Source organism: Diceros bicornis, chromosome X, assembly GCF_020826845.1.
Source record: "Diceros bicornis minor isolate mBicDic1 chromosome X, mDicBic1.mat.cur, whole genome shotgun sequence".
NCBI lineage: Eukaryota > Metazoa > Chordata > Mammalia > Perissodactyla > Rhinocerotidae > Diceros > Diceros bicornis.
In genome coordinates, this window is record NC_080781.1 from 62,026,616 (window position 1) to 62,052,062 (window position 25,447).

Here is a 25,447-nt window from a genome sequence, read left to right on the forward strand (position 1 = left end):
ATATTTCTGAGAAAAACTGTACTCGATCATGGTATTATTATTATTTTGCCAGATTTGATTTACTAACAGTTTAAGATGTTTGCACCTATATTAATAAGTGAGACTGACAGTTTTCTTTTTTAGTACTATCTTTGTCAGGTTTGATACCATGTTTACACTAAGTCCCTAGATTAAATTTGTAAATTTTCCTTTTTCCTCTCTCTGGAAAAATTTATGTAGCGTAGGAATTATCTGCTCCTTGAAGCCAAAACCATCCAGCACTTAGGGCGTGGGAGGAGAGGATAGATCTTTGGCAACTTTTTTTAAGTAACACATGGATATGGTAAAAATTTCACGCTGCATGAAAGGTCATACACTGAACAGTCCTCCCTTGAAAGTCAGTTAATAGTCCCTCCCACCTCTTATTGCCAGTCCCTCAGGTTCTCTCCTCAGAGGCAACCACCATTACCAGTTTCTGTGTAGCCATTAGTACATAGTCTGTGAATATTCAAACATATGGATATATATTCCCTTACTCTTACTTTTTTTTTTACCCAGATGGTAGCACACCATACAAACTGTTCTGCACCTTGCTTTTCATATATTTAAAATTTTTTCTTCCAAAATTTTGTCCTAATGAAATTCCCTACTTCCTTTTTGAGTTAATTGTTACCATTTTTCTAGGAAACTGCCTGATTCCTTAAAATTTTCAGTTGTTTTCCTAGAGTTGTACATTATATTGTCCTGTAATTTAGAACAACTAACAACTGTTAATCCCAATTCCATAATTTACAAAGTTTCTAAGCAATTTTGGGCAAGTCATGTAAATCCTGCTCAAGAGGGTAATGACTCTAAGTGTATTAAAGAATACTGAATTAGTTTGGCAATTTTGTGATATATATTTGCAACTAAAAACATAAAATAATTTCTACTTTAGGAGCTTGTCCCTATGACACCCCCTTCCTCCACAACATTCCTTCTTGAGTTTCTTCATAGCATATTATCTCACACCCAACCCATACCCTATTAGTTAAATGAGGAAAACTGGCATTTTTAGTCTGAAATAATGCCTAAGTAACCTGAACATGGACTGCCTCAACAATTTTATGGCCTGTCGTCCTCTTAACCCAGCATCGAGGCTATCTTGAAACGGGTGGCAAACAGGCCAAGAGATGAGGTTAGGTGGTGGAAAAGTTGGGGCTTGCAGTTAGGGAGAGATAAACTAATTTTGGAGGGTGGCAAGGAAATAGAAGAGGTTTTCAACGACCTCAGGGAAGCCAGAAGGGATTTGGTAATCCAATAATAAGTGCTGGAAATCAGAACAGGGTTTGGAGGAGGAGGGGTGGAGTGGGTGTGGGAGGCTGAGGCCTGGGCTGGGGAATTGTATATAATATTCTCTTGAAATAAAAAAAAAAGTTTTCATATCCACTGGCTTAAATTTTATTATCACTCTCATCAGTATTTGTGTAAGTACTGAAAATGTGCTTGGTCTGAAGGAGAATTATACGAATATTGAAACAAAACAAGACAACAACCACACGCACACTCCATGAGTTTGGGAATTTTGTCCCACCACATTCCACATTCTCTCTCCTTAACTTCACTACTTGGGTGCTTTCCTGGATTGCCTATCCACACATATAAAGCAATTTATTTCACATCCATCCCCTACCCTGTTTGTTAAAAGGGGAAAACTGGTATTCACATCCCCCAAGGGCACTCCGGTATCCTGAATACTGCATGCATCAACAATGGATGTATTGCTTGACCTCATTTTAGCGTGGGGCAGAGGTAAACTGGAGTCAGAAACACTGAAAAAGTCCCGGGATGAGGTAGTGAAAAGAGGTTGGGACAAGCAGGGTTTTTTTTTTTTTTTTTTAAAGTTATTCTTAAAATAATCACCCATTTTTAGACCTTGAACATTTTCAGTACTTGCCCGAAATCGCTTAGCAACTTTGAAAGTTGTAGTGAGATTAAAATTTTGGCCAATGTATATAGAGAAGCTTCCCCTCCTCCTCAAAGGGGGTGAAGGAGAAAAGTAATCTTGGAGGTCGGTGTGGAGACAGTATATTAGTTTATAAAGGTCAAGGAAGTGGGAAGGGGCTAGGTAGCTGGATGAGAAGCGCAGGGAATCAGCCTGGCAGGGGCAACGGCAGAGGGAGCAGTTGATTAGGAAGGGCTCGATCTCTTTATTGAGGAGCACGGAAACTTGAAGTTTCTCTGCGGCCGGGGGAGGAGCAGGCTTTTTCCATGAGGTGCCGTGCTCGTGGGACCGGCACTCCGAGCCTACTCCCGAAAGCGGGAAACCGGTGCGTGGGGGCGGTGGAGTAGAGAAGGCAGCCGTGGTCCGGAGACCGACGGAGCGATCTGAGAATCGGGGTTGAGGGTTAAAGGGGGAGCGTGTCTAGTGGGACCCGTGGCCCCGAAGAAGCGAGGCGAGGCGACACGGATCTCTCCCTAAAACCCGGAGGACAAGGGACAAGGAAGGGCCGGGGCCGCCAGCCGTTGCTAGGCGCCTTTCGGTGACGCAGCCGCCACGCGATGACGAGCTGACCGGCGGCGGCCTCCACGTCTCAGGTTCCGCAAAGGCCTGTGGGAGCGACCGGGGAGAAGGAGGGCCAAGATGGCGGAAGCGGCGGAGTCTCCAGGAGACCCGGTGACAGCATCGTCCAGGCCCCTGGTGAGCTTGGGATCTGCGACAAAAGGGACCGAGGGCGAGGCAGAGTGCCCCTTAAGGAAGTTGGGTGACGGGCTTGTGGCGTGAGAGAGCCGGATCCCCTTCCTCCCGGCAGGCCCTTCCTGTACCCGATGCCAGAACCAATCCCAACACTGCACTTGTTCTTTGGGCTAACAGCTTTCCCCCCTGCCCTCCTCATTCCTTCCACACGTTCTTGTGAAACTGCCATTCACTTTCCTTTCCCCTACTGTCTGGGCTTGTCCTCGTCCCCTACATTGGGTTAAGTGCCAAGCTTTAGGTTATTTTTTAAGTATCTTTGCTCCTGCTGTCCCCTCATCTTATCAAGACCTGTCACTAGCGTTTGTTGGAGTAGCAGCATTCTAGGATTAATGAGAGATTGCTTCCCATTGGGCGTTAGAACTTGATTATTGATTCGTTCAGTGACCACAGTAGTCTTGGTTTAATCCTTGCCCTTCCTGTCTCAGCGCCTTGCAGACCTCTTTTTGAGGCTCTCTCGCTCCTGTCTTTACGGGGGATAGAATTTCTACTGCAAGTACAAGCCCAAAGCCTGGACAAGTATTTAGGAATACTTGTCCAGGTTTTGGAGTTACACTTATCTGGGCTGGAATCACCCACTCTGCCACTTGTGTGAATTGAGGCAACTCATTTCATGGAGAGTGTTTCTTCATCTGTAAAATGGAGAGAAAAATACCTGCCTCAAAGAGTTTTTAGGAAGATGAAATGACGTAATTTATGTAAAGTGTATAATACAATCAGTGCCGTGAACTGAGGAGTATAATTAACATTTTGCCCCCAAGTCCCTCCTCCTGAACAGTGTTTAGTTATCTCCCAAACAGTCTTTAGTTATATAGCAGTTGCTCAAAAAAATGGTACATCTCTTTCTTCTGTTTTAAATTGGTGACTTAGTAGAGGACTGAACTGGGAGTCAGGTGAAATTGATTCTAGTCCTGGTTCTGTTTACTAGCTCTATTCATCTCTTCATTCATTCAACAAATTTTCTTGAGCATTCGTGTTGTTCCAGGCACTCTTTTAGGAGATACAGCAATGAGAGAGAGTAGGTCCAAGTTCTCATGGAGCAGTTGTGACGTTGAGGAAAACACTTTGAACCCCAGTTTCCTCATTTGGAAAATGGGGTAGTAACTCATCACAGAATTAGTGAGAGTACTAAAGGAGCCTGGTGTGACATAGTTACTGGTGCTTAGCTGTTTTTAGTTACTGGCTTTCCTCTCAACTGCCCCATCCGTCTTTTATGAAGCTTTCCCCAATTAATTTTAGTGGTTCTGGTCATTCATTACTCAGTATCCAATCCACTTGTATTCAACAATGTTTATTGAACTCCCACAGTGTGTAATGCACTATGCCAGTTGCTTTAGGGAGTACAAATGACCTGCCCTTGTGGTGCTTACGGTCTGATTTGTAGGGATAAGACAAATGTACAATGCCGAGATAAGGGAGTATATAATAGAAAGTTACACATAAAATATTAATGAAATTTAGAAGATGCTATCGTGTGTAGTTGGGGTAACGAAGCAAGCTACAAGGTAGAAGTTATATTCGAGAGGTCCTCAAAGGGTAGATAGGATTTGAAATTCTAGGTGAGCGTAAGAGCTATCAATGATTGGGCACCTGCTATGTGCCAGGATTTTGCTGGACATCCTCTGCATATTTTCTAAACTTCATAGCAACCATTTCAGTTAGGTGGTTTTTAAACTCTGTTTTACTTTCAGATAAGGAGATGAGACTTGGAAAGGTTTGATGATTTCCGTAGAGTCTCACAACCTGTTGGTGGCCAGGCCTGAAATTTGAACCTAGGTCTGCTTCTGAAACCCAGACTATTTCCCTTAATGTTACACAGCCTCTCATTGGCGAAGGTACAGAGGTTGGGAGGTGCTAATGTATTTATAGAACAAGAGATAGATCACTTTAGCTGAAGCACAGGAAAGTATTAGGAGTTAAACCTTAAAAGATAAGGCTACTGAATTACGGAGGCAGCGTGGAACAGTGGTTATGAATGTGTGCTCTGGGGTCAAATAGCTTAGCTTTGATTCTAAGCTCTGTCATTTAACAAGCTGTGGGTTATTGGGGAAATTACCAAACCCCACAATGCCTCAGTTTCACCATCTGTAAAATGGAGGTACAGTAATACTTAGCTCATAGGGTTGTTAGGTGGATTAAATGAGTTAACACATGTAAAACACTTGGTAGAGTGCCTGGCACATAATAGTCATGCAGTAAGTGTTATTTCTTCATATTGACTACTAAGCTGGGAGGTTTAATAGGCAATGAGGAGTCAGTGGAAATTTTTGAAGAGGAACGGGTTTAAAATCATGAATTTGACAACTTAATAGGGGAAGAGTTACCATGGGAAATGTCTGGAATCTAGGAGACCAGTGAAACTGTTATAGGTTCCAGGAAGAAGTGATGGCTACCTGGACTACAGCAGTGGTGAGAGATGGGGGGATTTGAGAAAGGCAGAATCCTTGAGGGTTTGTAGTGCTAGGGAGAATGTGTCTTAGATCAGTGCTTTTCAAACTTTAACGTGCATAGCAATCATCTGGGGAATCTTGTTAAATTGCAGATTCTGATTTGGTAGGTCTAGGATGAAGCCTGAGATTCTGCATTTCTAACAAGCTCTCAGGTCTTGCTGCTCCTGCTCTCAATACCACATTTTGAAAAACAAGGATATAGACAAATGGAGGGATAATGATACCCTGGACATAAATACATAAGAGGAGGATGAGGGCCCTAAAAGTTGATTAATTCACTTTTGGACATACTTAGTTTGAGATATTGGCAGGCCATCCAATAGATACCCAGCAGGCAGTTGGACTCTAAAACCTGGACTTCAGGGCTCAGAAGAGGTCAGGACTAGAGATGTTGACTCAGGAGTCATCTGCATAGAGTTGAAAAGACAGAATCTTGGGTAATGCCTGTCTATTGCCTATCTATTTAGGGAGCAGGAAAAAGCTATAGTAATGGCTATAGCCTGGGATCTGGAAGGAAGCTGGTCCCAGGTGAAGGGGCTGGTTAGAAACCATGCCACTAGCCACCCCCTCCCCACTTTTTGGAGACAGGCCTCTTGGACTGACCTGGTTCCTGATTGATGCCCCCCCACCCCCACCCCCACCCCCGCCCTTGCCCTTGCCCTTGTTGACTCCTTTCTCTCTTCTGGAGTTTGGTTAATATATAACCCATCTGATCCCAACCACCTTCTTAAGGCTGCAGTCCTTGCTTTTGCTGTATGTTTTTGGCCCTGCCTCTACCTGCTCCCCTCATTGGCCCAAGTCAGGCAGCAAAGTGTGCATGTGTGTTTCTGTGGGCACATGTACATATATGTGCACGAACCTGCCTGCACAGGGAGAAGGGGAGGGACATGGGATCCAAGTCACCTTTCATCCCCACTGAGGGGCTAGTCCGAAAGCAGAATCTACTAGCTGAGGGCCTGGAAGTCCTGCCTGTCATATGTGGGGCTGGAGGACCACAGATCCTGCCTCAGCTCACTAAACAATGTCACTAACTCTCTTGACAAGAGATATTGAGGAGGGATTGGGATGGAGGATAGGTGGGAGTCACATGGCACGTTAGTGACTGCAATGACTTCTAAAACCAGTTAGCTAGAGTTAGGCCAAACTTCACAGGTTACGGGCACAGTCTGCCACAAGATTGCCCCCACTTCACACACCAGCCACAGATTTAGAGGTTCCCAGGACCACCTTCACTTCTGACCTGCTGACTATAAATTCAAGGGTTCCCATGATCCCTTTAGGCTCCATAATTTATTAGAATGACTCACAGAACTCAGGACAGCACTATACTTAAAGTTTTATTATAGCAAAAGGATATAATCCAAACCTGCAAAAGGGGGAGATGCATAGGGTGAGGTCTAGGAGGGTTCCTAACACAAAGCTTCCTTGTCTTCTCCCAGTGGAGTCAGGACCCTGTTACTCTCCTGATACGTCAGTGTTCGACAATATGCAGAATATTGCCAACCAGGGAAGCTCACTCATGTATCTAGAGTTTTTATTGGAGTATCATTATATAGGCATGATTGACTGGATTATTGGCTCCTTCCCTCCCCAGAGGCTGGGTTTATGTCACATGACTCAAAGCCCCAACCTTCCAATCTTGTGTTGGGTCTTTCTGGGGTGGTTAGCCCCCATGCTGAGTCATCTCATTAGCGTAAACTATCTAGGGACCTATGATGACTCACCTGTTAGCTAAACTACAGGGCCCACTGTGAATAACAAAAATACTACTATCATTTGGGAAATTCCAAAGGTTTAGAGGCTACCTGCCAGGAACAGGAGACAAAGGCCAGCCAAATTCTTTATTATACAACAGTGACAGAACTGGAATTGACTCCCTGGGACTCTTGAACCTGAGCTAACATTTATCTAGCCCCTGCTGTGAGCCTGCTACTAAGTGCTTTACGTGTATTAATACATTTCTTCCTCACAACAACCCTGTGATGATGGTACCATTGTCTCAATTTTACAGATGAGGAAATTGAGGCACAGAGAGGTTAAGGGACCTGCTCAATATCACATAGTAAATGATGGAGTTGGGATTTGAACTCTGGCTCTCTGGCCCCAGGAGCCTGTACTCTTGATCAGTACTCTCCAAATACCATATGTTGAGCATTGACTATGTGCTAGTGTTATGCAGGTGTTATCTAATTCTTATAGCAGTGCGATTTTTGTTTTTGTTTTTTTTTGTGTGTGTGAGGAAGATCAGCCCTGAGCTAACATCTGTTGACAATCCTCCTCTTTTTGCTGAGGAAGATCGGTCCTGGGCTAGCATCTGTGCCCATCTTCCTCCACTTTATATGGGATGCCGCCACAGCATGGCTTGACAAGCGGTGCGTCCGTGCACGCCCGGGATCCGAAGCTGCAAATCCCGGGCCGCCGAAGCAGAGTGCGCGCACTTAACTGCTTGCACCACCGGGCTGGTGCCTAGCAATGCTGTTTTTAAGTGAGGGCAGAGCTCCGTTTGGCTTCAAAGCCCATTCCTTCTGCACTGCCCTGCCTCCCCTAGCAATAGCAAACTTGAAACAAGCAATCCTGGAGTTTGAAAGGACAGTGTCATAGTAGTGAAGAGAGAATACGGCTTCCGAAAGGGGTGGTTTACACGTTAAGTGCTGAAGGATATTCAGAGGGTAAAACTGAGAAAGGATCCTTGTATTTCTTAATTATGAGGTCCCTATTAGAGATGAGTGTCAGTAAAGTGAGGAGGCCAGTGCCAGGGTACGAAGGATTGAATGGAGGAGTGAAGAGTGGTTTGACCATGGAAGAGAAGAGGAAGGAGAGTAGTTTGAGAGAATGGCAGAAATAAGGAAGAGATATATTTTTAAATTTTGTTATGGAAGCTTTCAAATATATAAATAAAATAAGAGTAGTATAATGAACCCCATATACCTATCAACATTCTGCTATTCTTATTTTATCTATCTCCCCACTGCATTTTTTTCTGGAGTATTATTTTGACCTTTTTATTTTGAACTAATTTTAGACATACAGAAAAGTTGCAAAAATGGTACAGTTTCTGTATATCCCTCACCCAGCTTCCTCTAATGTTACCATGGTACATAACTATAGTACAATGATCAGAACCAGGAAATTAACATTGGTACAACACTGTTGACTAAACTACTTTTCTTATTTGAATTTTATCAGGTTTTCCACTAATGTCCTTTTTTTTTTGTTCCAGGATCTTACCCAGGATCTCACATTGCATTTAGTTGTTATTTTTCCTTAGCTTCCTTGCATCTATAATGGTTCTTCAGTCTTTCCTTGTCTTTCATGATTTTTTCTGCGTGTTTTAAAGCAAATCGCATACATATCACTTTACCTGTAAATACTTCAGTATGTTTCCTTAACAAGTAAGGACTTTTTCTTTGTTTTCTTTGTTAATAATTCCTTAATATCATCTAGTCTCTCTTCACCTTCTCACAGTTTTCTAAAAGAAAAAGTGTTTTTACAGTTGTCCAAATCAGGATCCAAACAAGGTCAACAAATTGTATTTGGTTAATAAGTCTCTTAAGTCTCTTTTTATATATCTGGTCTCCTCTTTTTAATGTAATTTATTTGTTTAAATTCAGTCATTTGTTTTGCAGAATTCTCCACTTTCTGTATTTGGCTGATTATATCCTTGTGGTATTTTTAGTATGTTCCTCTAGCCACATATTTTCTGTAAACTCTAAGATCTAGAGATTTGACTATATTCTGGTTCATTTTAGCTGGGGAGGGCAGGAATAGAAAAGAACTTAGGTGGCCCCTAAAATTAGGAGTGTTTGTTTTTTAACTTTTTATTAAAAAAAATTCAAACATATTCAAAAGTAGTTTGGTAAAATGGACCCTCATGTACCCAGCCTTCAATAATTATCAATTTACGGCCAGTCTTCTTTCTTCTATAGCCCTACCCACTTCCCTTCTATACTAATTTGAAGGAAATCCCAGGCATCATTAGTAATGATTTAGTAAATATTTAATAACTGTCTCTAAAAGATAAGGATTCTGTTTTTAAAGAACATAACCACAATATCATTAGTACATCTGAAAAATTAATAATTCCCTAATATCAAATATCTTGTCAATGTTCAAATTTCCAATTATCTCCTAAATGTTATACTTTTATGATTTAAAATTTGGCTTACTACCTATTTTTATAAATAAAGTTTTATTGGGACACAGTCACATTTAATTGATTATGTATTGTCTTTGCTTTCATGCTATAGCAGCAGAGTTGAGTAGTTGCAACAGAAACTGTATAGCTCTCAAAGCGTAAAGTATTTACTATGTGGGTCCTTTGTAGAAAAAAATTTAGTGACCCCTGATTTAGGCAGTCATCTTTTAGAATAATGAAAAATAAGAAAAAATGTTTTTTTTGTTTACCTTAATTTTAACCCCTTCTAGAGATCTTAACATTTCCTTGTGTAAATCCAACTTTTCTTATAATATCATATTCCCTCCTGAAGATCTTCCTTTAACATTTCTTGTAGTGCGTTTCTCAGCTTTTGCTTGTCTCAAAAAAAAGTCTTTATTTTGCCTTCATTTTTGATAGCTATTTTTGCTGAATTTAGAATTCTGGGTTGACAGTTTTATTCTTTCAGCACTCTAAAGGTGTCTCCATTTTCTTCTGGCTTATCTAGTTTTGGGTGAGATGTCTCTTACTTATCTCTGTTCCTCTGAATGCAATGTCTTTTTTCTCTGGCTGCCTTCAAGATTTTCCTCTTTATCTTTGGTTTTCGGTAGTTTGAATGTGTCTAGGTTTGTGGATTTTGGATTTTGTTTTGTCTCTAGGTATTTATCTTGATTGGGGTCCTCTGGGCTTGAATCTGTCATTTGATGTCTTCCATTATTTTGGGAAAATTTTCAGCCATTATCTTTTCAAATATCTCTTCAGATCCATTATCTCTCTCTTCTTTGGGATTCCAGTTATATACATATTAGACCATTTAGTATTGATCCACAGCTCTTGGATACTCTATTCTGTTTTGTGGATTTTTTTGTTTTTTTCCAGTTTTATTGAGATATAATTGAGATATAACATTTTATAAGTTTAAGGTATATAAATAATGATGTGATACATATATTTTTTCTTTTTTAACTCTTCTCTTTTTGTTTTAGTTTGGATAATTTTGACTGACCAATCACTCATTTCTTTCTTTGGCTGTGTTGAGTCTACTGATAAAGCTGTCAAAGGCATTCTTCATCTGTTACTATGTTCATTTATTTCTGGTGTTACCGTTTGACTCTTACAGTTTCCATCTCTTTGCAGAAACTCACCGTCATTCGTGCATATACCTTTTCTACTAGAGCCTTTAACATATTAATCATAGTTGACTTAAATTTTTTTTTCTCATAATTTTAACATCTGGGTCATCTCAGAGTCTGGTTTTATTGCTTACTTTGTCTTGTCACAGTGGGTTGTTTTTTCTTGTGTGTGTGTGTGTATGTGTGTGTGTCTGCTTGTGGGGGGGGAGTGATTTTTTACTGATTGCTGGCCATCATGTGTGGAACAGTAGAGACTGCCTGGAGATGGCACATCTTTTCTGCTAAGTTGTTATCATGGGGGTTAAGTCAATCGAGTCTGTAGTTGAACTGCATTTGGGTTTTGTCCTTGCTATAGGAACCTTCAGTCATCACCAGCTTCAAATTCTTCTCCTATTACCTTGTACTTGGGGTGTATGCTAGGTTGTCCCAATGTTTTTCTTAATGTTCCTGTTCCACACTCAGCCTTTTGCCTTCCCTTTGCCTTTGCATAAAATAGTGGATCTCTCTCTAAGCTCTAGCCCCTCCCTTAGCAGTAGACTGCTATTGCTTGTTACTACATATTTGCTAGCCTGGTGGTAGGGACCCGGGGTGGGGGGGATTCTTTGTTGTCTTGATCCAGCCTCGGCCTTAGGTAGGCCGTGGGTCCCTGGGTCTCCTGGGTGTGACTTTCTCAGTGATCCTGTCTCTTCCCCAGCTGAAGGAGACTAATGGTCCTCAGGATGGTTTCCTACACCTCCCCCAGGAGTAGAGATTTGTCTTTTCTTTTTCCCCAGCTACAATGGGTCTTCACCTGTTCCCTGGAGACGACAGAGTCTGCTGGTCTTCCCCCAGCAGCTTTAAAGCCATTTTTCTGTAGGGGAGAAAAGTCTCAGCGGGCCTCTGTGCTTTTCTCAGAAGTGGCAGCTGCTCCCTTCCCCCACACCTGGACCTAATGGAAGTCTGTAGTGAAGAGCCTGCAAGTGGGTGTGAACTCCCTGGTGTCTGATGGTTCCAGGGGCTCTGCACTCTCATACTAGTCCACAATTGGCCTTTAGCAATTCATTTCAAATTTTAGCTGAATTCTTAACCATCTATGTGGTGCTTAGTGTCATGGTTATCTTGTGCTTTTGCTACAAATGAGCCAGTGCTCATGTCCCGTCTCTTTTTGGAAGCATCTGTCTTGCCTTCGATTTCATGCAGGCTGCTTGGTTGTGCTACAGCCTCAGCTCTCTGATGGGTTCAAGGAAAGTTAGATTTTGTAGTTTATCTAGCTTTTTCTCGTTCTGGTGGGAGAGATGCTCTTTCTAGCTTTCTGCATCCTAATTGGAAGTCAAATTACCGTGTTGTAAAATCACCTTGACATAGTTGCTCTCTGTGTGGTTGTGTATTTAATTCAACATACAGTAGGTTCATTTGTTTCATTTTTCTTTCAGTTTTAGGGACTGCTTTTAAATTTTAACTTTGTTTCATAATTATGTGAACTATTTATGTGATTTCAAGTCATATATACAGAACAATGTGTATTCAAGGAAGCCTAGCTTCTCTGCCTGTCTCCTCTACTTTATTCCCTCCTTTCCTCAATAGGAAGCCTCTTTTAAAAAAAAAAAAATCATACGACTTGTTTCTTACATTACATATGACTGAAGTCACATTATATGACCTATTTCTTATACATTTCTTACATTTAAAAGATAACATTCAGACATGTATATATATTTGTATTCCCTTTTTTTCTAGATAAATGGTAGTATATATACAAACTTTTCTCCACATTGCTTTTTTAACACTCTGTAATAGTTCTTAGGGATATTCCCATTCCTTCTTACAGCTGCATAGTACTCCATTGTGTGGACATATCATACTTTATTCGACTAGTCCTCTGTTGATGTGCATTTGGGTTATTCTCAGGTTTTTGCTTTTACAAATAGTGTTGTAATGAAGAGCCTTGTGTATATGTGTTTTTGTATTTTTGCCACTTTAGACTCCTAAAAGTGGCTTTGCTGAATCAATGGGCGATCCACATATAAATTTGCTAGATATTGCCAGATTCATCTTCAATCGTGTAGTACCATTTTGCATCCCCACCAGCAGTGTGTGAGGGCTCTGTCCCCTCAGCTTCACCAGCAGAGTATGTTGTCAAACTTTTAGATTCTTGCCAGTCTAATAGCTGAAAATTTTTATTTCAAGTAGTTTTAATTTGCATTTCTCTTATTAAGAGTGTGATTGAGAAGTTGTTTTTTGCAAGTTCTTTGAACAACCTTATTCCTAAAATTTCAGTGTACTGTCTTGTGTTTCATTTCCCTGCAACTGTTGCCCACTAAATATTGTGCCCATTGGGCCAAAAACCATATGAAAAGAGATTGCTTCTGTTTTCTTAAGGATTTGAAGATTCCAGAGTTTCAGTTGTAATAATCAAATTTGCAGGTGAACATGAGTTTAAAAGTTTGCACTTCACTTTGGAAATGTTATTGATCTGTGGTTGCCAGGTAACCTGGTAAAAAGATTGTAGTTCAGGATGTATTTTGCTATTTCCCTGTTCTTCCCTTTCCCTTTAGGCTTCACCTAATGTTCCTTTTTAGCCAGCAGAGGCCACTAGAGCCAACTAAGGACCAGAAGTGCAACAGAATTGTGGCCGTGCTATGATAGGATTGCTGAAAGGTCACTTTTTAATAGCTCTGCAATCTTGCTAGTTTGTGTCATGTGAAGATTTCATGCTTGAATGAAACCAAATATTTGAGGGCAAGAATGTGTCTATGCCATTTACTTTATCATTTTTTCCATCATATGCCATTTCTTTCCTTAAATGAAAAGAAATAAGCATTTGAGAATTTTAGTTAACTGCATTGTTTAATGTCTGGTGAGCTCACACCTTACTTTATAAACTGTATAAACTCTACAAAAAAACATAGTTCCTACTCTCTAGGAAATGATGATGTTTTTGAGGAATGCTGCAGTTGATTAAAGGCTTTAAATTTTTTTCTAACTCTTCTCAGTTTGCAGGCCTTTCAGATATATCCATCTCACAAGACATCCCCGTGGAAGGAGAAATCACCATTCCTATGAGATCTCGCATTCGGGAATTTGACAGTTCCACATTAAATGAATCTGTTCAGAATACCATGGTAAGTTAGACTAGTTGAGAGAACTTCTGTTCAGTGTCATGGGACTAAATTAGCTAATAGCACTTTGTTAATTTTTGTTTGGTTCACTGATTTTCAATATATTTTATTTATTGAAATTTCAGATTCTCCCCTAGATAATAATTTGGTACAGCCTTTTTGGAAAGCAGTTTGGTTATAATGCGTATTAAGAACCTTAAAATGTTCAAATTTTTTTAAGCTGATAATTCTGCTTCTCCAGATATAGTATAAGGAAAAATTTCAAGTAAAAAATTATTTTTAAAAATACAGAAAAATGTAAATGTAAAAAGACGTTCATTACACCATTCTTTATAATAGGGGAAAGTTGAACAACGAAGGGATAATCGTTAAATTATGTTACATCTATGTGGTGGAATGCTAAACAACCATTAAAAATCATGTTTACAAAGAGCTATTAAAGACATGAAGAAATTTCTAGGTGAAAAAATTAGGACAGAATTATCTCAACTATATTTTGAGAGGTTATATTTGTATTACCATACCCTTTCTCAAATGTCTTGATTTTTTTAATCTGGCTTCTAGGATTTACTTATCACTTAAATTGGGAATGTTGGAAATTAATTTTTTTTATTTTGGGAAGAATGTGGTAGCTAGGGAGCAGGCTAATTGGTCCTTGGGACCTCATCATGTATGAACTGAAAGTCAGATGCTGTGTTTTGCAGAGCAGATTTTAGTAGCGTTACTATTTTAGTTTCTTTAAATAACATATTAGGAGGGCCATATTTCTCTTTTACAGAGTTTTAAAAATCAAAACAGAGCTGGTGGATGTGGTGAAGAGTTACGTGTTGGCTTAGGAAGTTAGTAAAAAAAAAGTTAATAGAAAAACCTTACCTCTCTGGTTTGTTTGTATAGTGAAGGAGTTAAACTGTAATTATAGCTCTAAAATTCAATGAAAGGTTCCCAGGAGATTGAAATAAAAGAAATTTTAGCAAATTAAGTGAAGGGGCTGCCTGGCAACCTTGGTCATCACAGTACAAGTTGTTTATGTCTTTCAGATGCGTGATCTAAAAGCTGTTGGGAAAAAATTCATGCATGTTTTATACCCAAGGAAAAGTAATACTCTTTTGAGAGATTGTAAGTATATGAGGTTTTTGAGGATTTGCTGCTTCTCACTGTACCTTATCATAAGTACTTTATAAGGCAAAGGCTCTGTGGTAATAAAACTGACATCATTTGCAGGATGAAAAAATATATAAATGAATATGTAAATGAAAATTTTGGAAGAAGTTAAAAATTTAGAATGGAATTTCAGAGAGTGGAAGATTTTGCATAATGTATTGTCCTTATCAATAAATATAGACTGGATATCCTCACCTGCTATAATAGACACTGTAAAAAATGTTTCTGGAAGCTGCAAACACATAGGGACTTTGTTCAGCCAAAGAGCTAACAATCTCCAAGGGAAAGGCAAAATGTTTAAATGTTAAATTAGAATAATAGCTGATACCCATTAAGGATTAACAAATTAATAGTACCTTTATTGACATTTCTGTTTTCAGAACTATCATTTAGTCTGATGACTTCTTTCTTTGTTCAAGAGTTCTATCAAAACTGTTTGCAATAAATTATGCTCTTATTTAGAATTTATTCTTAAAAATTGTTAGACCTTTTATTTTCAAGCATTCTTGGTTATCTTAATACTCTTTATCAGAAAAATTGAATCAGTTGTTTGAGAATAGTAACAATGATGTGGTACATGAACATACCTTCTATTTTGGCAGCATTTCAGCTGTAAGATAAAGATGTCAGATATGTGGCAAATGTGCCATTACTCTGTGTGGATACTAGATGCAGCATCAGAATCTTTTTCAATATAGTACACTGTGGGTTGGAGCTGACACATGATTTGCTACCGCTGGTATAGAGTGGAAAGAGCATGGGCAAATCTGAGTTTGAATAGTGGTTTCATCACTAGCTGTGTGATCTTGTATAAGACAGGTTAACTTTTCTGATGCTAAAGTTTCTTCCTCTGTTAAAGTGGAGATAATAACATGTACTTGTTGGTGAGGATTAGAGATAACACTGAATATCAACCACCTTGCACAGCATCTGGCATTTAGTAGGCACACCATAAATGGTAGCTATTATTCTAGTGCCTTCTCTCCATCCCCCACACATTATCTTGTTTAATCATTAAAACAACCTTGTAAAGTAGGAGTTATTGTGCCTGTTTTACAGATGAAGAAAATGAGTCTCAGAGAAGCTGAGTGTCTTGTCAGGATCACAAAGGCGGGAATAGAACCTAATTTTCAAGTTCAATGCCCTTTTCCACTCTACCACTGCTACCCCAAATGTGAAGATATCCTTTCAACTGCTGCAAGGTTGCTTCAGTCACAATACAGAACCAGTGTGTTAATTTGCTGATTAATGATGAATATTAGCTATGTCATATATTAAGGTCCATTCCCAAACCTTGTGGGGATAGGTAGATAGACTGGCACAAAGGATGAGCAAGTCATGGCCAAAATTTGCACTTCTGCTCTGCCCTATTATCATAGCCCTTGGCAAAGTGGCAAGGAAAAAATTCATGACTTAAAAATAATTAAAAAAAAACCCATGAGGTACCACTTCACACCCATTAGGATGGCTTTTATCAAAGAAACAGAAAATAACAAGTGTTGGTGAGGATGTGGAGAAATTGGAACCCTTGTGCATTGCTGGTGGGAATGTAAAATGGTGTAGCCAGTGTGGAAAACAATGTGGTGGTTCCTCAAAAAATTAAGCATAGAATTACTATATAATCCGGCATTTCCACTTGTATATGCCCAAAAGAATTGAAAGCAGGGACTCGAATAGATATTTGTGCACCCATGTTCATAGCAGCATTATTCACAACAGCCAAAAGGTAGAAACAACTCGAATGTCCATCGACAGATGGATGGATAAACAATATGTGGTATATACACCATATATGTATGGAATATTAGTCAGCCTTAAAAAGGAGTGAAATTCTGACACATGCTACAATGTGGATGAACCTTGAAGACATTATGCTAAGTAAAATAAACCAGACACAAAAGGACGTATATTATATGATTCCACTTGTATTACATACCTAGAGTAGTCAAATTGATAGAAACTAAAATGGTAGTTGCCAGGAGCTGAGGGGGTAATAGGGAGTTATTGTTTAATGGGTTGGAGTTTCAGTTTGGGAAAATGAAAAAGTTCTGGAGATGGATGGTGTGATGCTTGCACAACAATGAATATACTCAATACCTGTACACTTAAAAGTGTCTAAAATGGTAAATTTTGTGTTATATATTTTACAACAATAAGAAAATAGTTTTAAAATACTATTACAAATTTTTTACAAATTAAAAAAAATCTTCAGTGCATTAAAAAAAGCAAGTGTGTTAATGTCAGTTGTACTTGGAATCAGTTTTTCAGTTGATAAGTTAAAAAATTTAACAAGAACATCAATAATTTTATTAGAATGGTAGGACTGATTTTTTTACATCTTTTCCAAACTTTCCACAGTAATGTCAGTTACTTATATAATTTTTAAAAAAACAATGTAAGTATGTACATATGCATACCTCTTATAGGTAAAGTTATGTTCTTGTAAAGTTAAAGTTAGAAGTGGTATAAGTACCTTTCTTTTGTATTAGCTGAGGGAAGGTAGTTGTGCTCTAAGCTGTATGTTACTGAAGTGTTGGCATATTAATCACCCAACAGCTGTTGATTGAGAACCACTATTCTTAGACCTGATGTTGGCAGAGGCTTTTACAGTTTTCAGAAAGCTTTCATGTTATTTGTTAAAGTTTAACCTTATGAAATTACCAATATTGGGCTGTTTTCTCACCTATAAGAACAGCAATTACATACTAGTTAAATGTAATAATTATAAAAGTGAAGCAGTGTGGCAGAGTGGAAAGAACTTTGGAGTAGGAATCAGAAGACCTAGGTTCTGGTCCCACCTCCACACCTAACTGCTTATATAAACTTGGGCAAGTCACTTTCTTCTCAGCTTAATTTTTCATATTTGCGAGATGAGCCTGATTATACTTCCCTTGTCTAATGTAGTCTCAGATTGGTGAAGTGACTTGGCTGTAGTCTTTCTGAGGGTGCTGGGTGAAGTACCTGAGTCTTTTGACTCCTTGCCCATTGGTCTATAGCATGCTGGAATGTGGCTCAGGTGGGGAGAGGGGTGATTTGTGGGATATGAAGTGAGCAAAATTTAAAGGATATGTGAAGAAGGGCATTCAGAATTGGGGAGCAGGGAGGGAAAGTAGAGGGGTAGTAGAGGTGGGAAGGCTTGGGCAGACAGAGAGCCTTGATGTCTGAATTCCAAGAGTAGGAGAGGGAGATATTGGAATAAAGATAGAAAATACTACATTGTTGTTTCTTAATAATCTTCTGCCTTTTCTTGCCTTGTAGGGGATTTATGGGGCCCTTTGATCCTTTGTGTGACACTTGCATTGTAAGTACTTATATTTCTTTTCTTTGTTATTTGAGAGACTATATTTTTTTGTGGAGTTTCAAAATTGAGGGGAATTTTGACTGAATATTTCATTTAGGACTTCTATGACATATTGTACTCCTTATGTATTTAAATCTAAAAATTCAGTCATCTTTCCAGATCAATTCAAAGAGTGATAGAATTAAAGATGTGAAAATTATACCCACCTCTGTTTACCAATGACTTCTTAGCCATTTCTGTTCAACAAACATTTGTTTAGTCTCATGCACTTCCCCATCATTAAACTGAGTTAAATATCTGTAGGTTTGAGCTCTGTTTATTTGCAAACATAATTCTTTTTAAGTCTTATTAAAAATATGAATGAGAATGAGAGTAAATTAGAGAGAATACAAATGGTAGAGTTTAAAGCAAGATTATATTTCAAAGTATTATGCTTTCCATATGCATTATATGTAAAGGGAGAAGACAGAAGAAGGAAAGCAAAGTTCCATTGGAAGGGGAATATAACCACTGGTAGAGTGGAAAAAAATACTACACTAGGATTCAGTTCTGGGTTCTCATCCTGACTCTGCTATCAGCAGAGTGACTTTGGGCATTATACAAAGTTTGTATAATGATTTTTCCCAGTTTAGAGAAAATTTTTAAATACCTTCTCTTATTTTATTCTCATAGCAAGAAGTGAATATTATTTTCCTTTTTTGACAAACCAGCTCAGGTTCAAAGAGATTGAGGACTGAACCAAGATCACATAGTCAGTGGTAGAGCTGGCATTCAACCTCAGGTTTCCTTGACTGCCCATTCTCTACTTCTGTGATAATTACACATCTCTTCCTACCTAACCTCTCTGGGTCTCCTCTTCCATATCTACAAAAGGAGTTGGTTCAGGGTCCTTTCCAGGTCTAAGCTTTTATGATTCTAAATTCAGTAAGTTTCTTGGTGGCTTCTCTACCCATTTTTTAACGTTAAGTCGAGCATATGCTAATTTAGGTAATAACGTAGAGTGCTATTTTTTATGCCTTTAATGACGATATCAAGGGAAATAATCCAGTGCCTTGATGGAAGGGTTTATATTAGAAGCTCTGAGCATATGCTTTTTGTTTGGAAGGATTAACCTTAGAGATTACGTAGTTTAACCCCACTTGCCAAGAAGAAAACTGAAGTCCCAAGACATCAAGTGATTTGCTCTAGTTTACATATCTAGTGACAGAACTACGATCAGTATCTGGGTCTTCTGCCTTCTAGGCCAGTTAATGTTCTTTCCATCATACCATGCTGAAGCAATACAGATTCCAGACAACAAATGATGAGTGTTGGCATTCTTTGCATTGGATTGTCAGGACTTGGGATGGAGTATGCACAACCATAGAATACAAAAGCCTGTACTGGCAAACAGCATAGCAGGGCAAGACTTACTGTGTGACTTCTCTATACTATGTGATAAGAAGAGATTGTGAGCTTGATGTTACTTATTATTTGTCTGAAAAAATAACACCAAGTCCAAGTGTTCTAAGGCTAAAATTCTAAACAGTTTACGTCTGTAAAGTTCTTAGACAAAGAGAGGATGTTTAAAGGACTGTTCAACTACTCAATTTCAAAGCAGTCTTTTAGTAATAATCTGTATGTTTTGATTTTTTAAAATCAACAACTAAATAGGTTTATAGACTGTGTCCATTTTTAAATGTCAGAACCAAAAACCTTAATCCAAGGATTACAAATTCAAATGTATCTAAGGGCTAGAGAGGTAACCTAAATGCATGTATTAGGTTAAACTGGTGACGAGAAGTCTCTTTTAAAGGAACCTGCTACTATGTCAAATGCCGCTGATTGTTGCCGTGTAGGAATGCAGGCCCAGTATTAGAAACTCTTCTGATTTTTCAAGAAAATCCAGAAATACATATTTTTATGTGAAACCTCCCAATTTTAAAATAATGTCAACCTGAATTTAAAACCATTCTAAGGATTGTATGGACCAACAACCTCATGTCTGTGAGCCTCATTTGGCCCTTCAATTTATAACCTCTGCTTAACCAAAAAAGGTCTCCAGTAATCCATTTAAACATTCCACCAAGGCCAAATGGAGCACTCCATATAGTCCTGAGGCATTGGGAATTTGAAGTAAGGGAGGCTTGCCAAATACTTCCGGCATTTTCCTTTCGTACAACCTACATATTACAGATCTGCAGGTGAGGTATAGGGTAGCTCTTGATTCCAAGTTCGAGAACCCATGCCTTAACTTTGTTGCTCTAAATAGAAGATTAGGCAATTCTCATGTCGTTTCCTTGTCACAGAATGCTTCAAAGAGGCTCTGTAGATAGCGAAAAAGATGGAGGGCCCCAGTTTGCAGAAGTGTTTGTCATTGTCTGGTTTGGTGCAGTTACCATCACCCTCAACTCAAAACTTCTTGGAGGAAACATGTGAGTATTATTAAAATGCATCATTTTTCTCTTGCTGGGTAGCATATCTTAGCTTTTTAAGGAAGTCTGGCTAGTTAGATATTTTTTAAAAGGAAAACTGAAGATAAATGAGGGCCAAAGAGACAGTTCTCTTAAAACTACTGAACGGAGATAACCTAGTTGAATTAAATTATCTTAAATTATCTGGGCTCCTTTGATAAGCTTCAGATGCTCCCTCCAGCCCCTAAAATCATAGGCAGAATTTTTTGGATTAGAAGATTATGTCCATTTTTGGGAACAGATTGTCTATAGCTTTCAACAAATTCTCAAATAGTTCTATAGACTGGAAAAGATTAAGAACCACTGTCTCAGAGGTTCAGTGGGAGAAGGAGGTCTCTAGGAATTAGAGTATCTTCTGGTGTCCTAGATGGTTGACTCTTAAGGGGTTTAAGAGGAGAGGAGGAATAGTATGGAGAGAGAAAAATTACAACATGTGCTTAATACAGAGGCCTATCCTCATAAAATAAGTGTTAGGGTATAGGTATTATGTATCTGGAGGAAGGTAACAATCTGTGATACATAAAAATCTGTGTAATAAACTGTATCATGATACAGATCAGCTATATTTATGTTCTTTATGGATGTGTGTTGTTTTTTAGATCTTTTTTTCAGAGCCTCTGTGTGCTGGGTTACTGTATACTTCCCTTGACAGTGGCAATGCTGGTTTGCCGGCTGGTACTTTTGGCCGAGCCAGGACCAATAAACTTCATGGTCCGGCTTTTTGTGGTGATCGTGATGTTTGCCTGGTCTATCGTAGGTAAGAATGTACTTATCTCTACAATGACAGAACACACAAAAACATGAGTTAGAGATGAAGACCAGATGAGGAGCAGTGTAACTCCTAAGTCACATGTGAGAGATGTGATTCTTGCCAGTGTCATCTGTAGAACCCACTGCTCTAAGTAGGCATTGATAGGGATGATGTCCATCTTATCTGAGTTAGATATCTGGACTTCTAAGATTTAATCCTTCAATAATGGATAGGGTTGGGAAAGGAGATTACACTAGACCTAGCTCAGTCCTGGCATATAGGAGGCATAGGTGACTTGAGAAATGATTTGGGCCTTTTGCTGACAAATTAATCATAATAGAAATAATAACTAGCATGTACAGATTGCTTATTATAGGCCAAGCACTGTTATAAGTGCTTTATGTGTATTATCTCATTTAACCCTTACAACAACTTTAATAAATAAAAACTATTGTTATTATAGATGAGGAAGAGACACAGAGAAGTTGAAGAAATTGCCCTAGGACACATAACTAGTGAATAGGGTAATCAAGTTTCAAACCCAAGCAGATCATTCACCTGATCATACTCTACTACCTCCCAGTAAGTTAAGGTATCCCAGGTTGTTAAGTATTATTATATAGCACTGTTCTGCTTCAGTAGAAAATTCTAAAGATTAGGGAGAACCTATAGCATTGGCAATGAATGCTATGTGCTCATTGTTTTTACATTCCTAAAATTCTCTTAAAATTCCACCTTGAACTGGAAGTGTTCACTAGCTTCTTATTTAATGGGATAGACAGACTGCCTAATATTTTTAAGTGCAGTAACATCTCTTTGCTCTGGAACATGTTAAAAGCCAAAACGTAATCCAAAAATAAGGTCTGAGAGTGCCAGAATTGATATTCCAAAGATTATATATTAAGCTTGGACGATTTTCCCATGAGTAAGCCCCTCATTCCCTCACTTAGAGTCTAATAATTTACCATACATGTAGTTCTAAATAGCTTAGTTATCCAGTGTCCAGGCCCATAGCAGTTCAGAAAGTAGAATCTTAGAAGAAGAGAGAGAGGCTCCTTAAGCATTCTTTCTTTAATTCAGCAAATATTTATTAAGTGCGAACTATGTGTCAGGCATTGTGCTAAGCATGGTCTCTATCCTCAGAGTTCACAATCTAGCGGAGCAGCCAGGCATGTAAACACTTAAGGGCAATAAAATGTTGCAGGGGTGAGATGGAAATCTCTGCAGGTTATAGTGGGGACACAGAGGAGATAAGTGGGCTGTTCTGCCTGTGGTGGCAGGATACCAGATGGTTGTTAAGGAAAGATTTCCCTGAAGGGTGATCACTGATGAGTAAAAAGATGAGTAGGTACTTCCTGGGTGGACAAGAGGAATGGCATCTAAAAGAGCTGATAACTTAATAAGAACAATTACTCACAAAGCACAGCAGTATGAGGCCATTTGCCATAGGATCAAATAACCTTACACAAAGATCTTTGTAAGCCTGTTCAGCACAGTTCAATAACTTCTCAGAAAAGAGTAAGAAACGTCTTTTAGAAAGATTTCCATCTAAAATGGTTGAAAACTTGCAAAGCTTTAGTACTTGAAACAAGCAGCCCTTAGCTGTCTGGAAAACTATGCTGTAGAATGCCTTTTTCTCTGAAGATCACAAATATAACTGAACTTTTAGTATAATTCTGTGTTCCAAACTATGCCAAGCACATTTAAGTTTAGTAAATGTTAGTGGTTGTGACAATCTTATTGTATTAAATATTCCTTCTTGTTCTGTTCTGTTTTGTTTAGCCTCTACAGCTTTTCTTGCTGACAGCCAGCCTCCAAATCGCAAAGCCCTTGCCGTTTATCCTGTTTTCTTGTTCTATTTTGTTATCAGTTGGATGATTCTCACCTTCACTCCTTAGTAAATCAGAGAGTGGAAATTAAAAACCCGTGAATTGAAGGCTCATCTGAAAAATGCAATGGAGCTTTGCCTCTGGCCCTCTTTTGTCTAGTTTTGGAAGTATTTGGTAACTGGGTATCTGAGGAGATTAAAAGGGAGCCATAAAGCACCGTTGCCACTTATGTAAGGAACTGATGTTTGAAAGGTTGTTCTTCTCCTCTTAATGTTATTTCTTTAAGATACATGTGCATAGTACACACAGTATAATGCCTTCTTAAGGCATGATGGAGTCACCATGGTCCATTTGGGTGACAACCAATGACTCGAAAGCACATGGATACATCCTATAAGTTGAATAGAGTTGGTAGCTATATTTTCAGTTTTGAGAATACCAGTTCAGGTGCAGCTCTTAAACACATTGCCTTATGACTGTTAGAATATGCCTCTCTTATGAATAAGAATGGATAATCTGTATCCATTTTCTTTTATTACTCTCTTCAGCTTAAAAAGGCAATGACAGAGGTTGGGAGTGGGATTCATAGATGTGAGAGGAGAAAACATGCATTAACCAATATTCAGATTTTGATCAGAGAAAGTTCTGCACTTGTTGCTTTAAAAAGAAGCAAAGGACATCTAAAGAATCAGCTTCTTGAGTCTTTCTGTGTAGTCACCTTTCTGCCATGCCTAACAGCACCTCAGTGACACTTTAGTTTTTAATCTTACTCTCCAGCTCTGAATATGCAGGCTAAGGTGTTAGTAGTCAATATGTCGTTTTCCTTTGACTGAAGCTCTCAGTGGGCCAACGCTTGAACTTATCCAAGTAGAAGACCTCAGAAATTTAGATCGGTAGGTCCCTAATTCATATTATCATGTGGGCACCTTCTCTTAAGGGTAGAACGAGGCAATTTAGATACAGCATAGCTATAAGGAATTCTTTGTTATTCTGTGTTGTAGCCTGGCTTTTAATTAGAGAGTAAAGCTAAATCAGAAGCCTGCATTTAGCCTTCATGTGAACATGGAGGGATTTAATGTTCTGATGGCTGATTCACAGAACTAGACACATGACGTAAGATAAGTTGGGTTTACAGCTGCTGCCTTTTCATAGTGGGCTTAGCGGTTTTTTCCATGAGATGTGTTTTTGGGTTGGGGAATAGCAATTTATTTTCTTGATTTTAGACTTTATTTGTAAAGCTAATTAGCTTTCCTTTAGACAAGTACTTTTTTTGCACATGTGCAACCTACTTGTATTCTCACCTATTTATGCACACAAGTGTGAAGACTTTTCAGGGAGCAGAGTATCTGAGACAGGCTGATTCTGAGCTAAACAGGGCTCCTTTAAGGTAATATGAGCTGCTGCCTTCTATAAATTACACATTGGAAGAACTCTTAATAGACAAAGATTAGGAGTCAGGCAGAAAACATTCATTGTAAATATACAGTTACCTATAAAGATAGGAATTTCTTTTTTGTGTGTGTGTGAGGAAGATTAGCCCTGAGCTAACATCCATTGCCAATCCTCCTCTTTTTGCTGAGGAAGATTGGCCGTGGGCTAACATCTGTGCCCATCTTCCTCTGCTTTATATGGGACGCTGCCACAGCATGGCTTGACAAGCAGTGCGTCAGTCCGTGCCCGGGATCCGAACCTGAGAACCCCGGGCTGCCGAAGCGGAGCGCGTGAACCTAACTGCTACGCCACTGGGCTGGCCCAAGATAGGAATTTCTTATTCCACATTTTTTCTTTATCATAAAATTTAAATATTTATTCATTTCTGTATTTAAAGACTACCTACACATAGATATATAATTTTAAAAACATATTTTCTTCATATCCAGATTAACTAAGTGAACAATACTAGGACCAATTGGTTCTTGGAATGATGCTCGATTACAAATCATTACAAAGTTGGTCCTCTCTGTCCCAACCTTGTCCAAAGTTTTTGGTTATATTTTTGTATTTATTTCAATTTCCCTTTAAGATTTTAAAATAAACCCTATGAAGTCAAAGCCAATGTTTCAGTCTTGAATTGGTAAAGAAAATATTTTGAAACTGGTTCTAATTTTGAAATTGGTCCTAAATTATCATCCATTTCCATTGTCTGAAATTTTCTAACTTCCCACTAGAAATATCTCTGTTCCAAAGTTGTTTCATAATCTGTCCCAATGATTATAATTTAAAATTAAAGAAATAATTATGCTTCTCAAAAGGGAATTAAGTCTTTACCGAATTTTACTCATTTACCGAATTTTACTCAGGCTAAATATTTGGTCAGAAATTCCTAAGGCCACAACTTTGGGGTGGGGATGGAGGGTGTGTGTGTGTGTATGGGAGCGGGTTATACATATTGGGTGTTAAGGCAG

The 25,447-nt window shown here is 38.8% G+C and overlaps 1 protein-coding gene across 4 annotated transcripts in view; it reads left to right on the forward strand.

Annotated features, from left to right (window-relative positions):
• The first annotated feature begins 2,559 nt into the window (after positions 1 to 2,559).
• Positions 2,560 to 25,447, forward strand: part of YIPF6 (Yip1 domain family member 6) — a 69,235-nt gene continuing 46,347 nt past the window's right edge. For 2 of the 4 annotated variants that reach the window (XM_058536062.1, XM_058536061.1), the window contains exons 1-6: positions 2,560 to 2,659; positions 13,422 to 13,550; positions 14,585 to 14,663; positions 17,967 to 18,009; positions 20,298 to 20,423; positions 21,062 to 21,219. In XM_058536062.1, coding sequence (XP_058392045.1) covers positions 2,603 to 2,659; positions 13,422 to 13,550; positions 14,585 to 14,663; positions 17,967 to 18,009; positions 20,298 to 20,423; positions 21,062 to 21,219 — 592 coding nt within the window. In that variant the 5' untranslated portion in view covers positions 2,560 to 2,602. Of the gene's footprint in view, positions 2,694 to 13,421; positions 13,551 to 14,584; positions 14,664 to 17,966; positions 18,010 to 20,297; positions 20,424 to 21,061; positions 21,220 to 22,995; positions 25,318 to 25,447 lie in introns of those variants that run through there. The other 2 variants (XM_058536060.1, XM_058536063.1) reach the window with 2 other exon arrangements.